General features: G+C 52.3%; 3 protein-coding genes across 9 annotated transcripts in view; all 3 read left to right on the top strand.

The window, feature by feature from the left end:
• Positions 1-3,340: 3,340 nt before the first annotated feature.
• Positions 3,341-6,659, top strand: LOC125703588 (TLC domain-containing protein 5-like). 3 transcript variants are annotated; one of them, XM_048968256.1, is made up of 3 exons: positions 3,341-3,423; positions 3,712-3,908; positions 4,470-6,659. In XM_048968256.1, exons 2-3 carry the CDS (start codon positions 3,713-3,715, stop codon positions 5,006-5,008), a joined length of 735 nt encoding a protein of 244 aa, XP_048824213.1. In that variant the 5' UTR covers positions 3,341-3,423; position 3,712; the 3' UTR covers positions 5,009-6,659. The 3 variants fall into 3 exon arrangements, with proteins under 3 accessions (XP_048824213.1, XP_048824214.1, XP_048824215.1); XM_048968257.1 differs by lacking the exon at positions 3,341-3,423 and adding an exon at positions 3,546-3,626; XM_048968258.1 differs by lacking the exon at positions 3,341-3,423 and adding an exon at positions 3,555-3,611.
• Positions 6,660-7,283: 624 nt separating this feature from the next.
• On the top strand, positions 7,284-11,296 carry LOC125703712 (TLC domain-containing protein 5-like). Of its 2 annotated transcripts, none has more exons than XM_048968520.1 (3): positions 7,284-8,226; positions 8,680-8,879; positions 9,254-11,296. In XM_048968520.1, exons 1-3 carry the CDS (start codon positions 8,207-8,209, stop codon positions 9,790-9,792), a joined length of 759 nt encoding a protein of 252 aa, XP_048824477.1. In that variant the 5' UTR covers positions 7,284-8,206; the 3' UTR covers positions 9,793-11,296. The 2 variants fall into 2 exon arrangements, with proteins under 2 accessions (XP_048824477.1, XP_048824478.1); XM_048968521.1 differs by having other exon boundaries at positions 7,285-7,494.
• Positions 11,297-13,908: 2,612 nt separating this feature from the next.
• ARHGEF12 (Rho guanine nucleotide exchange factor 12) overlaps positions 13,909-21,436 on the top strand; it is a 66,855-nt gene continuing 59,327 nt past the window's right edge. For 2 of the 4 annotated variants that reach the window (XM_048968163.1, XM_048968161.1), the window contains exon 1: positions 13,909-14,328. In XM_048968163.1, coding sequence (XP_048824120.1) covers positions 14,297-14,328 — 32 coding nt within the window. In that variant the 5' untranslated portion in view covers positions 13,909-14,296. The remainder of the gene's footprint in view (positions 14,329-21,436) is intronic. The other 2 variants (XM_048968165.1, XM_048968162.1) reach the window with 1 other exon arrangement.

The following is a 21,436-nucleotide window of genomic DNA, read 5'->3' as shown; positions in this document are numbered from 1 at the left end:
ATTCCTATGTCAGGACCCTCTTTCCCCCCACTCATTTCAGAGCTTCCCATGAGAAGGGTCTGCCATGCTGTTACTGGCACGCACACGTACCAAACCCCAAACTGAGCCGAGGTCACCCAGTTCATTTCAGCAGAGACCCGTGTCCAGATGGCAGCCTTGGTTTCCATTGGCTTCCAAGGCCAACGACTGTGCTTTACCACCACGCTTGCTTCGCTTTGAGCCCTTCTGCTTTCCTACTGATTTTTTTTTCCTTTTTTTTCCCTCTTTTTTTTTTTTAATATTAAGTATTTTACAGCTTGCTTTTTTTTTTTAATTTTAATCTTCTTTTTTTTTTTTTTTGCTTTTTTTTTTTTTTGCTTTTTTTTTTTTTGCTTTAAAAAAAATTGCCTCCTTTTGCAAAACGTGTGTCCAGGTCTTGTTATTGCTCCCAGCTGCCCGATGGAGGACGGCACTGTTTGCAGCCCCAACTGCAATGACCACAGAGTCAATCTGTGTAGGTTTGATGGGACAAAGACGAGTGTTGGCCATCCCTTCTTTCTATTGTTCATCCATTGGGCTTTGTCTGATACCAAACCTCCGGAGCAGTGGTGCAATGTGCTGGTTGCCCCATGCTGTAGAGGATGGAGCTGTGCTATTCTCTGCCCTCCTTCCTCCTTGCAGGAGGTTGCACTGCTCAGCTGTGAGACCGGAGGGAGTTGGGTGCAAGAGATGCCAAAGGGTGGCAAATGTCACCTTCCATATTGCTGGGGAGATCGTGGTCGTGTCACAGCTCTCCTCACATAAATATTTAATGCTGTTAAGTAGATTGGAGCGATGCAGATTCCTGGTTGGGTTCTCAATGGGCACAAGGCAGTGAAATTAGAGTAAATGGGTGTTTGGCTCACAGGTTGTAAATAGACATTTTTTGAGTAGTAGCTCTGTTGTTTTTGGTTTTTTGTTTTGTTTTTTTTTTTTGTTGGCTCTTTTTAGGTAAATGTGAGCTTTTTGTTTGTTTGTTTGTTTTTTTCCCTAAGTAAAATCTCTCCTTTGACACTTCTTTTTGGGGACAAATGTATTCGATTCAGTTGTTTCTTATCCTGCTCCATCAGTGCTGTGTGATGAGGTGATTTGCCATAGGGATCTGCTGGCTGCACGGGGCTCTGAGCTCCTTCACACAATGCACCGAGCCCCGTGTTGTGTATAGAACTGCATCTGTAGCTTCACATGAGGTGTATGGGAGAGGGACAGGCACTGATTGTAATGAGAGAGAAGTGAAAATGATAAGGTAACTTTTTTTTTTGGGGGGGGGGTTGTTGGGGTTTTTTTTTTTGGAAAAAAAAAAATAGAAAATACTTCCTTTTAAATATTAAATCAGTCGAAACGTCGAAACGAAAACTTTCTTTGTGATTTAAAAGAGGAAGAAACGAATCATTTCCTGCCGGGAAAGTAAAAATGCGGATGGGGAGCACTCAGCCAACCTCTGCATGGCCATTCCGAGGGCACTGCCTCCCCCCAGCACTGTGCACAGCCCCATGCATGGGGATGGCGGTAACCAATGGCTCCAAGCTGATGTATTTTTTCTTTAACCCTGGGTGTTGGAAATGTTTCTGGGATAACATGCAGGATGAATGCATTGAGATGTGTGTGACGCCGCTCTCAACTTCCTGCATGACCTCGGACAAATCACTTAATCCCCATTAGGTGATGGCGATGGTAATCCTACCCTTCCCTTCTCCTGGCCTTCAGCTGGTGCAAAACACAACAGCTCACAAGTGGTAAATGAGGCACTGCTTCTGCTCCCACCACAGGGGGCATCGGCTATAGCAATGTTACAAAAAACTCCCATTTCCAGCTCATTAGTGCTATGAAAGCCTCACCTTAAGATAGGAGCTCAGGAGAGAGAGTTCTGATTGCCCTCATAACCCCATCCTATACACTTAAACAGGCAGCCCTATGCTAACCCTGTAGCTGAGCTCTAAGCACTGTTGGGTTCAGGGTCAGCTGACAGCACATTTCAACCCTTGGTAAAAGGGTCTTGGAGGTTTTCAAGCCAACAAGTGAGTGTGTTACCATACCTGGCAGGAAATGACTGCTTTTCAAGCCTCCCAAAGCCATAAAACAGCAGTGCAGGGAACAACTGCTCGTGGTGGCAATGAAAACCGCCATAATCTACAGGACAACCCAACCTGTTGCCCATGCTGACCTCAGCTGTCAGTGCATTCCTGTCTGAAATGCCTTTGGGTCCCATCCTATTGCTGCTGAGCATCAGGGATGCGACCCCGTTCACCTCCCTCCTGCAGAATGGCCATTCACAAGCTTGCTGGAGAAACGAGCTGATCCCAGGTAGCCCCACAGTCAGGTTGAGGACACAGCATTGCTCTGGGAGCTGAGCTTTGCTCTCCTCAAGCCAGAACTCAACCAGCATCCTCAGAATGGGGAGGGAGCCCATCCAGGTGCTCAGATGCACACAGCAGGTGTTACAGCATCACAGGTGACGTTCCCACATGACCACTGCAGCAATGAGGGCTGAGCAATGTGAACGCAGAGACAGCAGGCTGTGACCTGATCCACCCATGGGATTGAGCTCTGCCTGGTCGGGGCAGGGCCAGGAATTGGGGTTTTTTTTTGCTATTGATTTCTTTGAACAGAGTGAACTCAGTCTGGAGCAGCAGGGCTCTGCTCCTCGCCCTCCCCAGCGCTCTCTGTGACCTGAGGGCAATCCTGGAGCATCCCGAAGTGTCTCAATGTGCCCTCCAGGTCCATCCCTGATGCTCACAGCCCTGGGGCTCACCTTCCTGGTGGTGGTAATGAAGCACCCAGCACTCCTGCACCTGCAGGCCGAAATTCAGGCTCAAGTTATGGATTTGGTTGTTTCTGGGCAGCAGGATCTGGAGCCTGAGCTGCAATGGGACCCCTTCCAAAATCACCCTGAGATGAGGACACTCATAAGATTTGAGTGCTTGCTGCCACCACCTGCATGGAGCCCTGTGGGTGTAGGAAGGGTTTGGGGTTGTTGGGGATGTGGGGCACCCTTCAGACAGATTGAACGAAACCAGAACCAACACGGCGCTGACTCCGAGGGTTTGGGAGCAGCGTGGCCCTTCCTGGTTACTCACCTCTGTTCTGGTTCGCTCTTCCTGTTCGGCGTGTTCCTGATACCTCCAGCTCATCCATCCCCGCTCCCCAGCCCCTATTTTCATCCCTTTCTCCCATCGGAACAACAGCTCCACAGCCGCGTGCAAAACCAGACAGAGAACTCCGGAACGCTCCGAAAAAAAAAAAGAAAAAAAAAAAGCGTGTTTTCCGTCCCTATGGGGTGAGCGGAGGGCAGGAGATGGGCGGGCAGAGGGAGGAGGATAGGATAAAAGCAGCCGGAACGATCCGCACCGCCTCTCCGGGCTGAGCCGCTCCCGCAGAGCCGCGAGGGAGGAACGGCAGCTCCGGGTGAGCGGTGGCGGTGAGGGGAGGGGGGGGGGGTCTTTCAAGTCCCGGATACCACCTCCATCCCTGGGGTATTTTAGGGTCTGATGGGGCGGGGGTGCGGTGATCGGGTTCGTTGCCACGCGGTTTAGGGCGGGGGAAGGAGGAAGGGCGTACGGGGAAGCGGTGCTGAGAGGAAGCGGCTGCGTTCGGTGCTCGTGGGGAGGGTGCGAAGCGCGTTAGGGAGCTTTCGTGGACGCGGGTTAGGTGAGCATCCCCCCGCTCATAGCTCCCTTTCTTTCCGTTCAACAGGATGCTCCCCATCGTCCTCGAGGTGCTCGGCAGCCTCCTGGCCTGGCTGTGCCTCTATGCTGCTTTCCGCCTCTGGAACAGGCATCGTTCCCCCGAGTGGAGCTGCCGCCTGGTCACCCTGCTGCACGGGGCCATCGCCACCTGCCTGTCTGGGTACATCGCCCTCTGGGATGGCCCCTGGCCTCTGAGCCATGCAGGTGTGTGGGGGGCCTCACCCTGACACGTCCTCACACCATCCTATGGGTGGAGATCCAACTGCTTTTGCTGTCTGTCCTCTCACGTGTGTGTTTTGGGAGCATGGCAAGGCTCCGTCCAGCTCCTTGCTTCTTCCTCAGCATCTCCTACCTCTTGTTGTTGTCCTACCCAGGCACTTGCTGAGGGTTCTCAGGTTGAATTTCGTTGCTCTGCTGCTGTCAGGTGTGGCAGTGTGGAGAACAGGCTCGATGCTGTTTGCATCTGGAAGGGCATAATAACTGCTGGCACCGGAGCGTGGGCTTCTGTTTGTGCTTTTCTATCATTAAATCTCAAATAGTTCTGCTGGTGGGGTCAGGCACTCCCACCCTCCTTTCTAAAAGGGCGGAGAGGAAAGGAGAAATGTAGTGTGGGCTGTGGGAGAGCAGAGCTGTGCATCCTGGTACCCAGAGGTCCCATAGGATAAGCTTGGAAAGCAAAGAGCAAAGCTCCAACCTGTATTGCTCAGTGTTCTAGAAGAATATCTTGAGTGAGGCCCTATGTTAATGCATCCTTTTTCCTTTCAGGCTCACCAAACACCGCTCTCCAGGTCCACGTGCTTTCCCTGACGCTGGGTTACTTCATCTTCGACCTGCTCTGGTGCTTCTATTTCCAGACAGAGGGAGACCTGATGCTGCTCCATCACACACTGAGCATCTGTGGCATGGTGCTGGTGCTGGGCTTGGGCAAGTCTGCCACTGAGGTCAATGCTGTGGTGTTTGTCAGTGAGATCACCAACCCACTGCTGCAGACCCGCTGGTTCCTGAGGGAGATGGGCCTCTACCACTCCTTCCTGGGGGAGGTGGTGGATTTCTGCTTCGTGCTCCTCTTCCTGGTGCTGCGCATTGGCGGAGGAGCTCTGATCATGTATGCCATGGTGACGGCCCCAGATCCCAACTGGATCCTCAAAGGGGGAGGCCTGGCCATGTACATCGTGTCCTTGGGGTTCATGGTTGAGATCTGCCGCTTCGTTAGGAGGAAGATGTTGAAAAAGTACCATTCCTGGACGCGCCTGAGGAGTGTGGATGCACCTGTGAAAACAAATGGGCACTTGGCAGCTCACTGACAATGACTGTGGATGGGACCCTGGCTGCTGGAGCCTGTAACTGTGACAAGAGCTCCTAAAAGTGGTGTGGAAATGACAACCTTGCACTGGCAGCTCTCTACAAGCCCTGGGGGAGATGGATGGTCACTCAACACGTGGGAAAGCTGACCAAATAGGGAACGCAAGGAACATGGTGTGTCTGCTGGGCTGCTTCCTCTTCCAGCCCGTAATGCACAGCCTGCAGTGGGGCTGTGCCAGACACATCCACAGTGCAAAGACTGACTTATCTATGATTGTGTTGGAGGCAGTGTTATCTCGCAGTGCAGTTGGAATACTTGATCTGGAACATCTCACCCTCTCCCCAGTGGAGCCAGGTACGGGTGTGACCCAGCCAGGATGTACTCAGTGTTGTTCTCTCTTCAAATGGGACAAAACATTGGACCAAGTGCTCGAATGAGAGCTTGTGAACAAGGCTGAAGTGCCCATAAGGGGACGGTGGGGTTGTCCTTGGTGTGAAGTAATGGTGCTGTGGTTCGTGAGGGTGAGGCAATGTTCTACCTCATTGTTTTTAGCAATACATTTCCTTCTTTTTAATACTTGCATTCAAGGAGATAGTGATCTCAGAGCAGTGTGACTCCACTGGTTGGACAGTGCACACCTCTGTTCCTTGCAAACAGGAGTCTGGAACCAGACTTGTGCCAAACGCCTCCTCGTGGAGCACCTCGCCTTGCACTGATTTCAGAAACTCAGGTGCTGTGTGTGTGAGGGCTGACAGACAAAGCATCCAGAGAAGGTTCTGCTCTGTCTTGCTGCAGGCCAGGAATGCTGAATGCAAGGCTGACAGGAGTCTGGTGTTTATTTCCAGGGGTGACAGTGATGTTGAGGTGGATCTCAGTGTGACATCACTCCATGCAGTTCTCAGCACATGGATCAGTTCTCTTCTTTACCTCTCAGAATCGTGTTCTGACTTTCCCCTGGGGTTGTAATGTGAATTTCCCTCGACTTGTGTAGCAGCATCCTGCTGGAGTTCGAGAGCCCCTGCAGCTCCTGATGGCCTTTGTCACACGTGTCACTGCTGTGGGGTGCAGGAGGGGAGCAGCTCTCTGCCCTTATCTTGCTAGCTGGGCTCTGCTCAGCACTGATAGCTGGGCTGCAAGGTGTCTGGAGAGATAAAAGCTAATAGCATGAATGAACTGAATGTTAGGTGTGACCTTTGGGTGCCATGCAGACCCCAGGCACGCAGCAGGTCCATGGGGTTGGGCAGATGGAGCCTGGGAGGAGGGCACTTTGGGGTCATGGGCTGCTGTGAGAGCTCCCCAGAGCGATCAGACTTCCAATAAAGTTGCATTCTCATTTTAAAAGGGAACAGTTGCTGTAACATTCTTTTGTTCTGGGACTGAAGGAGGCAGCTGGAGCTAATGAGGCTGGGCTGGATGGGGCAGCCTGGTCTGGTGGTTGGAACCCTGCTGTACCCCAGTTCTTCCATGCAGAACAGCTGGCTGCAGTGGCTCTGTGAGGTGGGAAGCAATATGCCCTCAGGTGGTCATGGCTGTGTCTCAGCTGAGGCATGGTTTTAGTGTTAAACCTCTGCTGTGATGCTGGAAAAGCATCTGGCTCCACCCCCACCATCCCATTGCATTTCTTACTTGCTGACCTTGGAATGGATGTGATTTTCTTAATGCTGGCCCCTGATTTTTTCTGTTAAACACCTGTAGGGGGATTTATCATCACAGAAAGTGACCGCTGCTGTGCAAATGACCGTCAGCAGAGGTTTCTGTCCCAGGTTGTTTTGCTGAGTGCTGTTTGTGTGCAGGCAAAGCGAGCCCATTGGGATGGCTGACTGTGCACAAAGAAGGAAATGAGAGCATGAGCTGCACCTCACTGCTGCTGCCATCCATTGGGTGAGATCTAACGTGCCACCTCACAGCTCACTGCCTTCCATTTGTTTGTGTCATATGAGCCAGAGGAAAAAAAAAAACCACCCATCCAGCTCCTCTGGAAGTGACTTCTAGCAATAAATGATCCTCTAAAGGCTTTGAGTTTAGAGTCTCAGGGCTTCTTAGCGCTATAACCATCATTGCTGTTCCCACCTCGGCAAACAGGTTGCTCTTTACCCCGAGCTAGCACAGCTCCATCCCATTTATTATTTATATCCCCTGCATGTGGCGGGGGGGGGGGGGGGGGGGGGTGGAGATTCGTGATCCTTGAGGTCCCTTCCGACCCCGGCCATTCTGTGATTATTGAGGCTGCTGCAGCCGGCCCAGCAAAGGCGAAGGAAAAATGCGATCCGTCAGAACGACGGGCGCGCAGGTCACGTCACAAGGATGCCGGCCCTCCATCCGCCGCTGGGGTCAGCGGTCCCCGTCTCCCCCCCCTCCCGCAGCGACTGCCGTCTCTCCTCCCAGCCGCCAGGTGCCCCCCGCCCGCCGCTGCCGTTTCCTCTTCCCGACGGCCCCATTGCGGCGGCGGGGCTCGGAGCGGTGAGTCCGGCAGCTCCGGGGCTGCAGGTGGGTGCGGGGCTCCGGGAAGGGCTCGGTCCGGTTGCTCGGTGTGCATCTGTGCGTTGGGTTCCTCCGGGTATCGAGACGCGTTTAATGGCTCTAGAGTCTGCTTTTTTCCTTTCCTTTCTTCCTCCCCCCCGCGGCGCTGCTGATAGCATCAACCCTCTTTTTAAAGCAATAGTGAGGATGATAACAGTAATGGCATTGCTGCGCTTTTTAAAGGATGTCGACCTTTACGGAGGTGTAATTCACAGATGCAATACATACCGTGTATCCTAAGGGCAAACATTTAGTTTTGGGGCGTGATTGGAAGAAGCCCCCACCGTTTGGGTGTATGGAGATGTGTACAGGTTGCTTCTCTTCTCTCCTGGTGCTCCGCTCCCTTCCGTCGCTCAGGATTCCTCCTGCCTCACCCGTCCTGAACCGGGTGCCTCGAGCTCTGCTGCTGTCACCGGTCGGAGCGGTTTGTCGTGTCCGTGTTTCATCTCCCCGTGCTCCCATTATAACATAATGGCTTTGTTTATCCCGCCCAAGCCGTGCTGGTGATGCTTAAAACAGGCCGGGCAGGACGGCTGTGAGTCAGCCCCGACCCCGCACCACGTGCGTTCCTCCCGGTGTTCCCCACCGCAAACCGGACCGGTGGCACTCGGTGACACAGCTGTGACACGGCTGGAAAAGGTGCCGTGACTCAGCTCCTTCTGAGCGCTCAGCCATAACGATGCATCCCTCAGATTGCAGGTGTGTGGGCATCACTGCTAATCCTTTGGCATCTCACAGGTTTGAAGGTCTTGGTGCCACCCACAGGTGGGAGAGCTCACTCCTCTTTTCACCACTCCTGTGCATCCCTGTGGAGGGGGCAGCGGGGTGGGGAGACTGGTTAGCATTGGGCCTAGCAGGGGACCATGTGGTGTGGGGTTTTCTTGGATTTTGTTTCAGGAGAGGAGGAACCCAGGTAGCAAACAGCACGACTGAGTGTGTCTGGTGGGACAACACAGGCAGGTTGAAGGGCAGGCTAAGTGGGAAGGGAAGGGGCAGGAGTAGCATGGATCTACACGTGGAGCTCCTCTGCCTGTCCCTCACGCAGTGGGATGAGCATCAGCTTATCCCAGCAGGTCCAGCATTGTGGGGTTGTGCTGACATGATCAAATTTTAGAGCTCCTGATGCCTCTTGTTCTTCCATCCCTGTGGCAGGATGCTGCTTGCCCTGCCCCTGCGGGCAGCCTGCAGCCTGCTGGCCTGGCTTTCCCTCTACACGTGGTTCTGCCATCGCTACAAGCACCGGAGCTATGAGTGGAGCTGCAGGCTGGTCACGCTGACCCACGGCATCCTCGCTACGTGTCTCTCTGCTTACATAGGCTTCATCGATGGCCCCTGGCCTCTGAGTCACCCAGGTGAGTGGCAAGAGTTGTGGTGCTGAGTCCCCCCAGGTGGGTGATGGCATGCGGTGGGATTTTCCTGTCACCCCAGTGTGGATGCTGGGATACAGCGTGGACACATTTGAAAAATGTTAGCAAGGATATCTGATGATGCTTATTACTGAAAGTGCTAGGGAAATGGGGAGAGTGGTGCTGTGTTTTGCTGCTTTCGTGCCCTCCCCAGCTGCAGAGTGCAAGGTCGCACTGGGTGGCCATTACACGCGTGCAGCTGTCACTAACAACTGCAGGATTGTTGTCCAGCCGTGCCGAGGGCGAATCCCCCTCCTGCTGCAGGTCCCACCTCTCATCACCTCTGTGCCCTGATGCTCTGCCCGATGTCTTTGTTGCAGGATCCCCAAACACAACCCTGCAGGTCCACGGGTTGTGCCTGAGCCTGGGTTACTTCCTCTTTGACCTCTGTTGGTGCGTGTACTTCCAGACGGAGGGTGCCCTGATGCTGGCCCATCACCTGGTGAGCATTGTGGGCATCACCGCATCGCTGGCGCTCGGTGAGTCGGCCGCCGAGGTCAACGCCGTCATCTTTGGCAGCGAGATCACCAACCCACTGCTGCAAGCTCGCTGGTTCCTCAAGGAGATGGGCTGCTACCACAGCCTCACGGGGGACGTGGTGGACTTCTTCTTTGTGGTGCTGTTCACTGGGGTGCGGATCGGGGTGGGGGCCTGGCTGATGTACTGCGAGCTGACCTCACCGAAGCCCCGCTGGTACATCAAGCTGGGAGGTGTCGTCATGTACGCCGTCTCCTGGGTCTTCATGGTCAGCATCTGCCGCTTCGCCCGGAGGAAGAGCATGAAGAAATACCACGCGTGGAGAAGCCAGAGGGGCAAGGAGCTGAGCTTGAGAACGAATGGACATCTGAAAAGCCACTGATGCTGAGTAAGGACTTCCTCAGGCTCACAGGCTGGCAAGGAGGGGATCGTGCCTGAGATGCCGCTGTCGGGAGAGGAGCCAGCACACGTTAGCAGTTCTGGAGCCAAACTTATTCCTGGCATAACTCCACTGAAATCCATGGAGCTATGCCATGGGTTCATGGGATCCGCAGCGCTTGGCCTGGCAGAGGCTGGCTCAGCGTGTACGTAAGCACACCCTAAATTACACGAGTGAAAGAAGGGCTACTTTTACCTCCTAAACACAACTGGTCCAGCAGTGCAGGTGTACATAGCAGTGCTAGCAGCTTCCTCCTTCGGTGCTGGTGTCATCTCAGAAGAGATGGGAAAACAGCACTAGATATTGGTGTTCTGTGTTCTGTACAGTCTAGGCAGCTAGATGATTCTTTGTCCTGCTAGGAAGAAGCATGTTGGAGTGTTTTGTGGGAGCTGGGATTCCTGGCTCATCTTCCAGCCTGTTGGGTGACCTTGGGCAAGTCCCTGAACTTCCTAACCCAGTGCCTCATTTCCCCATCTGTGAAGGGGGGTGATGGAGCTGGTCCATCTGTTATGCACTTTCAGACCTTTACTCGAGAGGTGCTATGGAAACACAAAACGATGGTTGTCTCCACTTTGTTCATTATCCCCGTGTTTCCTTTGGGAGAAGTGATGGTGGTGGTTGAGCTATCCTTTCTAATTCCGTTCTGTAACTTATTTGCTAACACATGGATAACTGATTTTCCAGTAGTATCAGCAGCTCTGCTCAGTGTGAGCGCCTTGCAGGACTCGGTGCTCTGAACCCAAAAGTTGCCACCCCTGATGTGAAGCACTTTGGGGACTTTTTCCACTCCTCTTCACCCCGACTGTTAAAGCTCCAGCCATGCTTTCCAAATCCTGCCTTTAGCCCTCCGGGTGAGCAGTGTTCTCCATAGGAGGAACCCCATCAGGACTTGCAGTAAGTGGTTTTTGGGTGGACCCCTGACGTGGGCACTGCTGTGTCTGCAGAATGGCAGCTCCTCTTTGCTGTGCTATTGGTCGTTCCAGATTCAGGCCAGTGCATCTGAACCCAGAGTCTGGCACTTAAAGATTGTGGAGGAGTGTAGATGCTGGGAAGATGACTGGAAAATGCAGCTCACTTAGAATGAGCATTGATGTTTTTCCCCAGGACAGTAGCTATCAGTTTTGACAAGAGTAGTTCCTGGGATATGTGATTAGAGAGTGTCCAGAATACATCTCCAAAACATGCTGGTTAGGGTGTGATGTTACAAAGCAAGGCTTGTTGTCTGCCCTCTGGGCTCCAGCATGGAATCCCAGACCCAAGAATGGAGTACAAAGCTGTGGAGCACACAGTGGGATCTGTCCTCAGGCCAATCTGCAAAGGGAGCTGCAGAACTAGCGTGAAATAATAACTTGTGTTTGAATTACTGTGTAATAGCAACTAATGTTCCACCAGTGAATGGTGTAGATGCTTTGTATGATGTTTTATAAAATAAAGATTATTTAATTACTGCTTGATGTCTTTGGGTGCAGCCCTTCTGCCGTGCTGCATGGGTTGGCGTTGCCAGTGGAAATCGTGTTTGATGTCAGAAGGTGAAGGTCTGTTTGGTGTAACAGATGGGAAATAACACCATTCTTCATCTCAGTAACAAATCCCTTTTCCAACTGGAGGACACCGATTCAAGCAGCAGCAAGAAGACTCCATGGCAGCGCTCACAGCAGCTTTGCCCTTATGCGTGCTGCTGCTTTAATTATGCTGATGTGGAAAGAAAGCTTAGTGCTATAAAAACACTCACTGTGGCTTGGCTTATCCAGGTTTAGGCACTGTAATACGCTGTCACAGTGGAAGCCCTGGTAGATTAGCCTATCTGTGCCTCAACAAAGTCAGCAAAGTATTGCATGTGTCCCAGTGACTTAAAGCAGAGAGTGGCCCTGTATGCAGTTCCAGTGGACTGGATGCAAAACAAGCTGCTTGTTTATAGGAAGCAAACCATGTGCCTACGTTAAGGCATGAGATGCTGAAAGGCTCACACACAGCAATGTGGAATCTGACAGAATAACAAAAGGCAGAAGACTTCATCAATTCAGGTTTTATGCTGGGGGTCAGCAAAGCTCAGCTACGTGAGCTGCAGCTCTGAGTCAGGGCATGCTGGCTCGCAAAGCTGTCTGTCCTCCATTGAGCTCTGCAGGGCGAGTTGTTTATCCCCAAGTTGCTCTGATGGTTTGATTATTCCCATCTGAAACGCGTGCGAGGTCGTCCTCAGGTTAGAACGATGCCACTCGCTGCTCTTGGTGCCCCAAACGTGAAGCTATCAGGGCTCTATCAGCCTCCTGCCTGCGCTCGTGTTGAGCCCATAGAGGCGCTCACGGAGCTCCGGTGGGAGCACGGAGCGGCCCTACAAGGTTCCCCCAGCAGGTGGCATCAGGGCCCCGGCTGAGCCCGGAGCCGGGCAGGGACACAGAGCCCGCACAGCGCTGCTGGCAACCCCTCCCAGTCCCATATGAGGGACCTCAAGGATTTGTCCTTTTCTTCCCATCCTTTAAGGCAGGTTAAGAATTGGTGGTTGATAGGACTCGGCATTCCTCGCACCAACAGCCCTCCTGAGCTGAGCTGTTCTGCTCTGGGCTCTAAGGGACAGCTGGGTCAGAGCGCTGGGGTGCAGCCCATGGCTTTGCTGGGTGTCCAGGTTCAGATGGCAGCACCAGCTCTAACTGTGGGCTCAGGGAGGGCTTTGCAGCCACCAACCAAAATCCATTCTAATTGCTACCGCACAGCATAATTGCTTATTGATTTTTTCTTTCCTCATTGTAAAACTGCCCAGGCAGCAAAATGTCATAGACATCTGTGTTAACACAAGCACACAGTCAGCTCCCAACAAAGCACAAAACCACAGCACAGCGCTCGCAGAAAGGAAAAAGCAATTATGGTATCAGAGTCTACTTTGGAATTGTTTCATTGTTGCATTAAACACGGAAATGCAGCCCATAATGAGCACGAGTTTATCTGGACGAGGTGATGGGAGGGCTTTACACCTCTTGGCATGGCTGTGGTTTTATGCAGTGCTTCTTCACGGAATGGATCCTTCGGCCGATGTTCATCAGCATCACTCTGCTGAGTTTTATGTCCGTTTGCTGCTGCTGAGCTTGTTCCCATCACCCTTTTTAGGATATCCTCCAATTAACTGTTATTGTCACTGCTTTGCCACACACGATAAAATAGAACTAAAGCAATAAAGAAGCGCTGAGGTCTGATATTGCCAATGCCTGCAGCGAGGTGGGTCTGTATGCCCTGTCCGGATGCTCTGCAGGATAAAGGCACGGAGGGATTTACTGCATTGAAGGGAGCTGCCGTGGGTACGGAACCGCAGCACTGCTGGATGCATGTCGGCACTCCTCTCTTTCTCCTCTTTCTTCCCCAAAAGGAAGCTAGGAAAGGAAGCGCAGATGCTCTGCGTGTCTCCATCGAGTGCCATTTAGAAAATGATTTCATCCCACGCTTCCCTTCTTTGCTCCGAACTTCTCCAAAACAACAAACCCATCAAAGGGCTCTCCGCCTTCCGGACTGCTCGCTTCTCTCCGAGGAGGAAAAGGAGCCGGTCCGAGCATCCCGGCATCCTCAGCACCCCGAAGCGGAACTTCACCCCGGAGCGCACGGTGGAAGCACGGCGTACAGCCCGGCCCGACGGCTTCGTCTGGATAGAAGCCGAGCCGTCCGCTTCCAAACCCTCAGCGCTTCGCGTGAGCGGAGACATCGCTCCGTCTGCGCCGAGGGATCTCTTTGCGCAGGAGCAGGCGGAGGGATACAGCGGATATCGCCTCTCGGAGGGGAGGAGTCGGCGTCGCGGTTCGGCCCCGCTCGGCGCAGCTCCGCCGGGACGCGCCGCTCCCAGCCGGAACAGGAGGGGCGCGGCTCGCTCTCCGTCTCGCAGCAGCGGCAGGACTTTGCCCGCAGCGCGCAGGCCGAAAGGAGAACGGAGCCATCCCGTCCGGGGACGTCGGAGCTCGGCGCCCCGCCGCGGCACGGGCCGGGCATGGCCCCGAGGGCCTAAAGGCGGCGGCGGGCAGCGGCCCAAACCCCCCCGCCCTGTCCGCCCCGCTCGGGCCGCCGGCGGGCGGGGGGTCGGGGCGGGCGGCGGCGGGCGATGGGCGGCGGGAGCTGAGCTGAGCCGAGCGGCCTGCAGGGCGCAGCGCACCGGGCTGCTCCTCGCGGGGGGCATCGCGGGGAGCGGCTCTTGGCTTTTTGCTGAAGTTTTTGTTTTTTTCCTCCGCTTATTTCCGCGGGTTGGATTCTGAGTGCGCGAAGAGTTTGGGATTCTTTTACTTTTTTTTCTTTTTTCTTTTTTTCCTTTTTTTTTTCTTTTTTTTCTTTTTTTTTTTCCTTTCTGAACTGCTTCTCTCAGTGCACGCCTCCCCCCGCAGCGGGGTTGCGGCGGGGAGCCGAACCGCACTGACAGCCCCGCCGTGGTCGTACCATGTAAATTGGATAGCACGAGCTCTGGGCAGAGGCTCCAATGAGTGGCACACAGCCCGCGACCACGGACAGGTCAGTACCCAGGAATCTCTCCCGGTTCGGGCTTTGAAACGGGTGACAGGAAAGTGGGTTTGCAGGGATTGCTTTGGGACGTGCTTCGTGTCCTGCTGCTTCAGGCTGGAGAAGAGGAGGCTCAGGGCAGACCTTATCGCTCTCTATAACTACCTGAAGGTTGTAGTGAGCTGATGGTCGGCCTCTTGTCTCATGTGACTGGTGATAGAAGTAGAGGGAATGGCTTCAATGTGCGCCAGGGGAGATTTAGGCTGGACGTTAGGAAATATTACTGCTCCAAAAGAGTGGTCAGGCACTGGAATGGGCTGCCCAGGGAGTGATGGAGTCACCGACCCTGGAGGTGTTCAAGGAACGTTTGGATTTTGTGTTGAGGGATGTGGTTTAGTACTATTGGTGATGGGTGGATGGTTGGACTGGGTGATCTTGAAGGTCTTTTCCAACCTTGTGATTCTGTGATTCCAGCTCCTCGCTCAGCATCTCATAGCATCGCAGCAACCAGCGCTGGGTGCTGCCTGTGGATGTGCAGCCATCCCTGCTGCAGCCGGGGTCAGCCCAGGTGAGGCTGCACTGCCCAGCCCTGGGTCCCCTCCTGCATTCTATGGTTCTCTATGGAGCAGGTGGAAAAATGCATTTTCTGTTTTGAGGAAAGCAGCTTAAATGCAGTGGGGAACCCTTGTTGTGCTTCTGAGACAGAATGATGGGAGTGTTTACGTCAAGGAGCTGCAACAACTTGTATTTTTTAATACTTGCAAGCAGAGTTTCCCTTTCACTGTGTTTCTTTTTGTGCTTGGTGTGAACATGTGTGAGATGAAGGCCTGAGTACCTCCTGGGCAATGCGTGGCCTCCCCAGCAATGGAGGGATGGGGCTGTGGGTGCCATGGGGAGCTGTGGTGAGCTGGGAGCCACATCCAAGCTTCACGTTTATCTCTTCTGATGGGTTTTGTCCTAGGAGATCACCTGGAAGAAAAAAAAAACCAAACACTTTGGAGGCTTTTATTTTTGTTGCAGCATATGTATATGAATATTGGCAGTGTGTGTTCCTGAGCTGCAGGGTGCTATCAGGTGTGTAAGGTTGCAGGGCACTGAGAGGAGCGTTGGGATTCTCATAGCCAGAGCAGCTGTGCGGTGCGTGAGGATGGGGAGCTGAACTTGTTTGTTGGTAACAACAAAATACTTTCCATTATTGGATTGGAACAGACAAATTGAAAACGGAGCACAGACCAGAAGGGGAAAAAAAAGAAGTCTCCATTTCCTTTTGTTGTTGTGTTCAGTCATGTGCAGTGCATGTTTGTGTTTGGTGCTCTGTGGGGGCTCTGGCTCAGAGGACCTTTAAGGCCAGGTGAGGAGCTGCTTCTACAGCCCCAGCATGCAGTGTTGGGCAGCTCCCAACCCCAGGAAGCCCCCAGCTCTGGGGGAGCTCAGCCCTGCTGTCCATTCATTCCCTGATGCAGCTTCCAGAGCTGGATTTGGTGCCTGTGCCTCTGCTTGCCTGTTCTGTGTTCCCACAGTGTTGTGCAGGGTCTGTGTGGAGGCATTTTTCAGTCGCTGTTGTGTCGGTGAAAGCTTCCTTCCTCTTATGCCCAACATCTGTATTGCCTCTTTATGTCTGGCTCTCAAGTGTGGAATGTAAAGCAGGTGCAATATAAATAAACCCGGAGCTTCTGGTATCATTAGAGCCACACAAGTCATATGATGGCTTTAATTCTCTCTTTATTTATCAGTGACCTTCCTTGGTGCAGCCAGGTTGGGAACTGCCTTAAAAACATAACAACAAAACTCAGCTTGCATCTGTGCCAAAGGTTTTCTGAGCATAACGAGGCAGTGCAGACCTGCTTTTTTCTCTCCACGTGAGCTTTACATGCTTGGCTTTTAGATTTATATAGCTGCTTAAGACAGCAAGTGCTGCCTTGTGCACCCCTTTGAGATGGCATTCACATTGTATGGGCTATATGGTTTTGGCACTCCCATCGCCCAGGTTGCATTTGTCCCATCCTTAGTGTGTGTTGTGTCTCCTTGGAGGTGGTGTGATGTATGGCAGTAAAGTACACATAAATCAGGAGGAAAGCAGAAATGGCCATTTCTTAGTGATTCTCTGGAGGTGCTGTGATGAATGGTATTCTCATCAACATGGTTTCTTTTTTGTCTCGTGGTGTTTTCTTCTTTTTCCCAGTGGATTTCAGTGTCTAAAACTGCTGAAATTGTTTTCTCTGGGTATTAAACCCAGCTCGTGTTGATCGTGGCTGTGCTGTTTCCCCAGGTGGGGCTCTGTTACACAAAGCAGTGTTTTTTTTCTTACCTCTTCTTCCTGCAGCATCTTAAGGTTGGAGGACAGCGAGTGTTGGGCACTGGGTGGAATCCCAGGTGTTAAGCACAGAGCCCACAGATGCTGAGGCTTCTGAGAGCATCACGAGGCTCAGCAAAGCCAATGGAGAAGCATCTGATAGAGGCCATTCCTGATCAGCTCCTCTGCTGCTGGAGAAAGGTGATCTTGTAAAGTAGTGCTAGAGGTTAGAAATGAGTGCATGAGCAGAAAGTGGCCCAGGATGGTGGTGGTGTGAGCAGTGCGGGGCTCTGAGCCCTGACGTTCACTTCCCCTTCTCTCAGGATGTTCTTTGACTTTCTCAGCTGCTGCTTTTTGTAAACCCGCTGCCCAGCAGGCCGTATCTCATAGTTCATCTGCAGCCTCACTGCCCTGACTCTCCGTGTTTACAAACACTTACACCCTCTTAGTTTAATATCCTCTTTGCTGCGCTGTGTTTGTTCAGAGGGAGGCATTTCTCTTAAGCCAGTAAGTCTTGGGGTGGGCATCTGCACTTGAGGTCTTTAATTGAGGAGGGGAGAACAGGGCCGTTGAGGGGACATACAGCAGGTATCTCAGGTTGGTCAGGGGTTGATAGAGCCCCTGCTCTTCCACTCTGGATGTAGGAGGGATTTGCTGTGCTCTTAGCCTGCAGGTTTCCACTTCAGTTCAGCCCCACACTCCTGTCTCGTTACCTAGGCTGCGTTTCTGGTGCTGGGGTTGCAGCTGAGGTTGAACTGCACTCTGAGATCCCCACGGAGGGTACAGCATTGGGCTGCCAGGGTCTGGAGGAGGGCTGTGTGCCGTGGTGGGGCTGCCCCACTCTGCTGCCTTGGGGCATTGCAGCCACAGCCAGCCACGCATGGCGGGGCGAGATAAGGGCTGTGTGCTTTGCAAGGGCGTGCAGAGCTGGGATGGAGCTCAGCCATTTGCAGGCTCTGGTTGGCTGCTGAAGGATGATCAGCCTGCTGCTGCTGTATCCTGTTATGACACTGAAGAAACATTTGTATGCCATTTTTATATATATATATACATATTTGTCTCGTAGTTAGCTGTATTTCTTCCTGTAACCGTTCCAAACGTGCTGCAGAGTGAAGCAGTTGCTGAGCTGCAGGACTCGCCCCTGCTGCTGAAGCTCTCTGAAGGAAAGATGCTCTTGGAGCATCTCGTGGGGCACTGACGGCCCTTCTCATGCAGTTGCCTCGTTTTATTCCTAACAGCCTTGTAGTTTTGTTTGCTATGGTTGAAAAACAGGAGAGGTAGAATTCACACATAATTACCCCGGGGAGGCTTTTAATTGCTGATTTGCTCCTCACTTGGTACTAAAATAGGTCCTAATTGTTTCTTATCTACTGAGATGCACTTTCCCTGTCTGTGGCTGTTTGTAAGACCCCAGTGTCATTGAGACTCCTGTGACTCCTGGTGGGGGAAGGGATCCTTTCCATCCCTGGAATAGGAGGAAGAACTGGAAAGGGAGCTGCGCTGCTGCTGAGTTGTTTCTGGGTAGCTCAATGTTATGAATGCACATTTACTTAGAAAACTTAACAAACTCTGTTTTGTTTCCACTGAAGCTGCCTGAGGTTTGCTATTGGCTGGGAGAGAAGCAAACGCTCCCATTTGGTGCTGCATAATTTATGAGGCTTTTTACTAGAGACGGGAGTTGAGGTGAGCTTGATTTTCTAGTTCTGAATAGAGCTGTGGGCGTCGTGATGATTTGGGTGGAGGCAGGAGCAGCATTTCGTGGCAGCCCCATTGTATAACTCTGTGTGCACACAACTCCTGTTACAGCATTCGGTAGCATTTGGGGTCTGTGAATCAGGAGCAGCACTGGATGTAGGCTGCTTTGGTGTCAGACTATTGGAAATCTTGTTCAGATCCACAGCAGTTGGGGCCCAATGGATACACTCAGCAACAGGACTGACCCAGAGCCCAGTGCTGCTCCTGGCAGAGCTGAGCACCATCCTCCTATTTGCTCCCCAAACTATTGCCTATCATATTGCAAAGCAGTGGGTCAGGATCTGAGTATAGGCAGCCCGCCTGAAGGTAGTGCAGAGCACTGCTCACCTGTACCAGTTGTTTTAAATACTTCATAGCTGTATCCTGAGATCTTTTCGGGTCATGGCAGGGAGGGAATTCAATGTTCTAAGCACTGGACATGAATGCTGCCTGGTGGGCAGTCAGCACTGCTGTCCCATGGAGCTCTGCAACACCACCAGGGGTTTTTGGCCATTTGCTCTTCCTGCTCTCAGCCTTCAGCCTGCCCTGAAGTGATGTTTGCTTTGGTCTGGAGTCTGCACTGTCTGCTCAAACCTCTAGGTGGTCCTTCTGGTCACTGGGATGCGTGCTGGCCGTGCTGCTTGAAAGGCAGGCTCAGGCTTTTGCTTTCAGATCTCTAGCCCGCAGGTTTCTCACTTAATACCTCTGTCTTCCCTCTGAAAATTGTTAGCAAGAGAGTGACTGATGCGTCCCAGTTGAACTTTTAGGCTGGGTGACCTGAGATGCTGAGGTTCCCAAACATCACTCTGTCTGAGCGCTCTGACTCCACTCCTGGTGTTTTACCTCCTTGGAGAAAGGCAGATCTTTCTCTTGCAAAGAGGGGTGATACTGCATTGTGTCCTATTTTGCAGCCTGGGTAATGACTAGGTTTAAAGAATGGAAATGTTGGTACGTGTCTCAGCTTGATTAAACGAAGGGTCAGGAGCTGGGATATGGAGAGTGCCTGGGCTGAGAGTGAGGCCGAGGGAAGGAGCAGCAAAGTTATTAGTGAAATGAGAAGGGATGAGAAACCTGCGGTGTCTGATGAGGAATGTATGAAGGGTAAAACACACGGCAGGATACCGAGAAGTAAAAAATAGGAACAGCACTTCTAGAGAAAGGCAGGAAGAAACAAGGTTTGCTTCTTTAATTAAAATAAATACGTTAAAAGGGCAGGAAAAAGCAGCGTCCTTATTTCATGTTTAAATGTAAGCATAATTATAAATAGCATAAACAAAACAATGTGCAGACTTTGACGTTCACAAATGGTCTCCTGGACATTGCATTGTTCGTTCCCTGCATCCTTTTTGGGAGCGTTCTCAGTATTCTGTCTGTCGCAGGGCAGCAGGCAGGAACCCTCCCTGTGCCCATCCGCAGGGCTGTGGAGTAAGAAGTGATGCTGTTTACATTGGTTGGCAAATGCTTAAAACTGATCTGCAGAGCTATTTTAAGCTTTGTTTTGACAACGCTGAACCTCAGCTCGGTGATGTCAGTCGGTGAAGGTGCTGGGTTAAATTTGCACTGGCGAAGTTAATGAATGGGGGTTGAACATGTGAGATGGAAAAGACCCTCAGGCACAGCGTGTGAGTTCCTGTATTTGAAATAATTTGGTTGTAACCTATCTGAATTGCTGTCATATTTGTTACTTGGATGCTGCAGTGTCCTCCTGGAGGTTTGCTGTGTCCATCCCTTACATCACAGTGTGTCCTGGGCTCCTGGGCCTGGGTTCATTTCAGGCCTTGTGTAAAACAACCCTTTTACGATCAGAGCTATATAAAAGATAGGAAAAGCTGTGTGACCCGACCCAAAGGGCCAATTTTGGTGATTCTAACCAAGTTGCGGTGTTAACGTTGATCCTAAGAGAGAATCCCAATGTATGGGAGCTCTTGGTTGTTTGCAGCTGGCAGAGGAAACGTGGCTTTCAGGGCAGGACTTGGGTTGGTGTCTGTCTGCTGCTCCTGAAGTTTGCTTCTAGCCTTCAGAAATACTGGTGGAAACCAACTTGTTGTCCAAGTCCTGTTCCTCCTGGAAACCGTGAGCAGCAGCACAGCTAATCCTGTTTATGAGAAGCTGATTTTGAGTTTATTTGTAGGCTGTGTTTGTGGTACAACAGGCGGTTATTGCTGCAAGGAGCAGCAACCTGTGCAGGGCGAGGTGCTGGGATCCTGGAGGAGGGCTGGAGACAAACATTTCCCAGTCTGTAGGAGAAGACCCATCTCTGTAATAATGCATTAGGCTGATCCAAGAGAGGCAGAGGATCGAGTCCACCACTCCCATAAACGTGCAAGCTTCAACCTGCAAGCCTGCCTGAATATCTGATGGCTGCTGGAAGGCTTTCTACTCCATTGGTGGCTGCTGGGGCAGCATGCTGGCAGCAAGCAGTCTGCTCACAGCACTGCCTGGCATGGGGGCACTGGGGGCGCTGGGGACATCCTGGTAGAGGGGGGAGTGAGATCAAAGCTGCTGGGAAAGGGAGGAGGATTAGAGAATGGAAGGAGGGGAGCTATAATGAGCAAGGAGAAAAGGAAATAGGAAAAAGCTGCAATGCAAGACATGAGAAAGTCAATAGGAAATGAGTGAGAGGGATAGAAATGGGAGAGCTGATGGCAGCTGCCGGATATGAGAAGGTTTCCTGCCTGCCACTGCCTTCTGGAGGCACACATCAACAGCACAGGGCCAGGAGCTGCTGATGGAAGGAGAGAACTGCCAACCAGAGGCAGGAGCACAGCCGTGCTGACTACAGGTTGGTGGTGGGAGGACCTCTGTGATCCTGAAGGGGCTGTGGGTGCTCAGGGCCTTCCGAAGCTGCTCTGGTTGGGGCAGCAGCAGTGGTAGGAGCTCCGGCCTTTTTGCTGGGGCCTTTGGAGCAGGAGGTGTGGCTCTGATCCCTGCAGATAGGACAGCTTTTTCCGCCGTCTGAAACATTATTGTGCGGTATCCGAAATTAGATGATGACTTCAGCCAGCAGTAAGTTGCCATTCTTGGGTTATTTCAGATTGAAAAGGCTGTTTCCCCCTGCTGCCATGGGGCGTCCAGCCATCCGACCTGGTCAAA

This window comes from Lagopus muta, chromosome 22 (genome assembly GCF_023343835.1).
Source record: "Lagopus muta isolate bLagMut1 chromosome 22, bLagMut1 primary, whole genome shotgun sequence".
Classification (NCBI taxonomy): Eukaryota; Metazoa; Chordata; class Aves; order Galliformes; family Phasianidae; genus Lagopus; species Lagopus muta.
The sequence above is the reverse complement of the archived record's forward strand: the minus strand, read 5'-3'. Positions and strand labels throughout refer to the sequence as shown.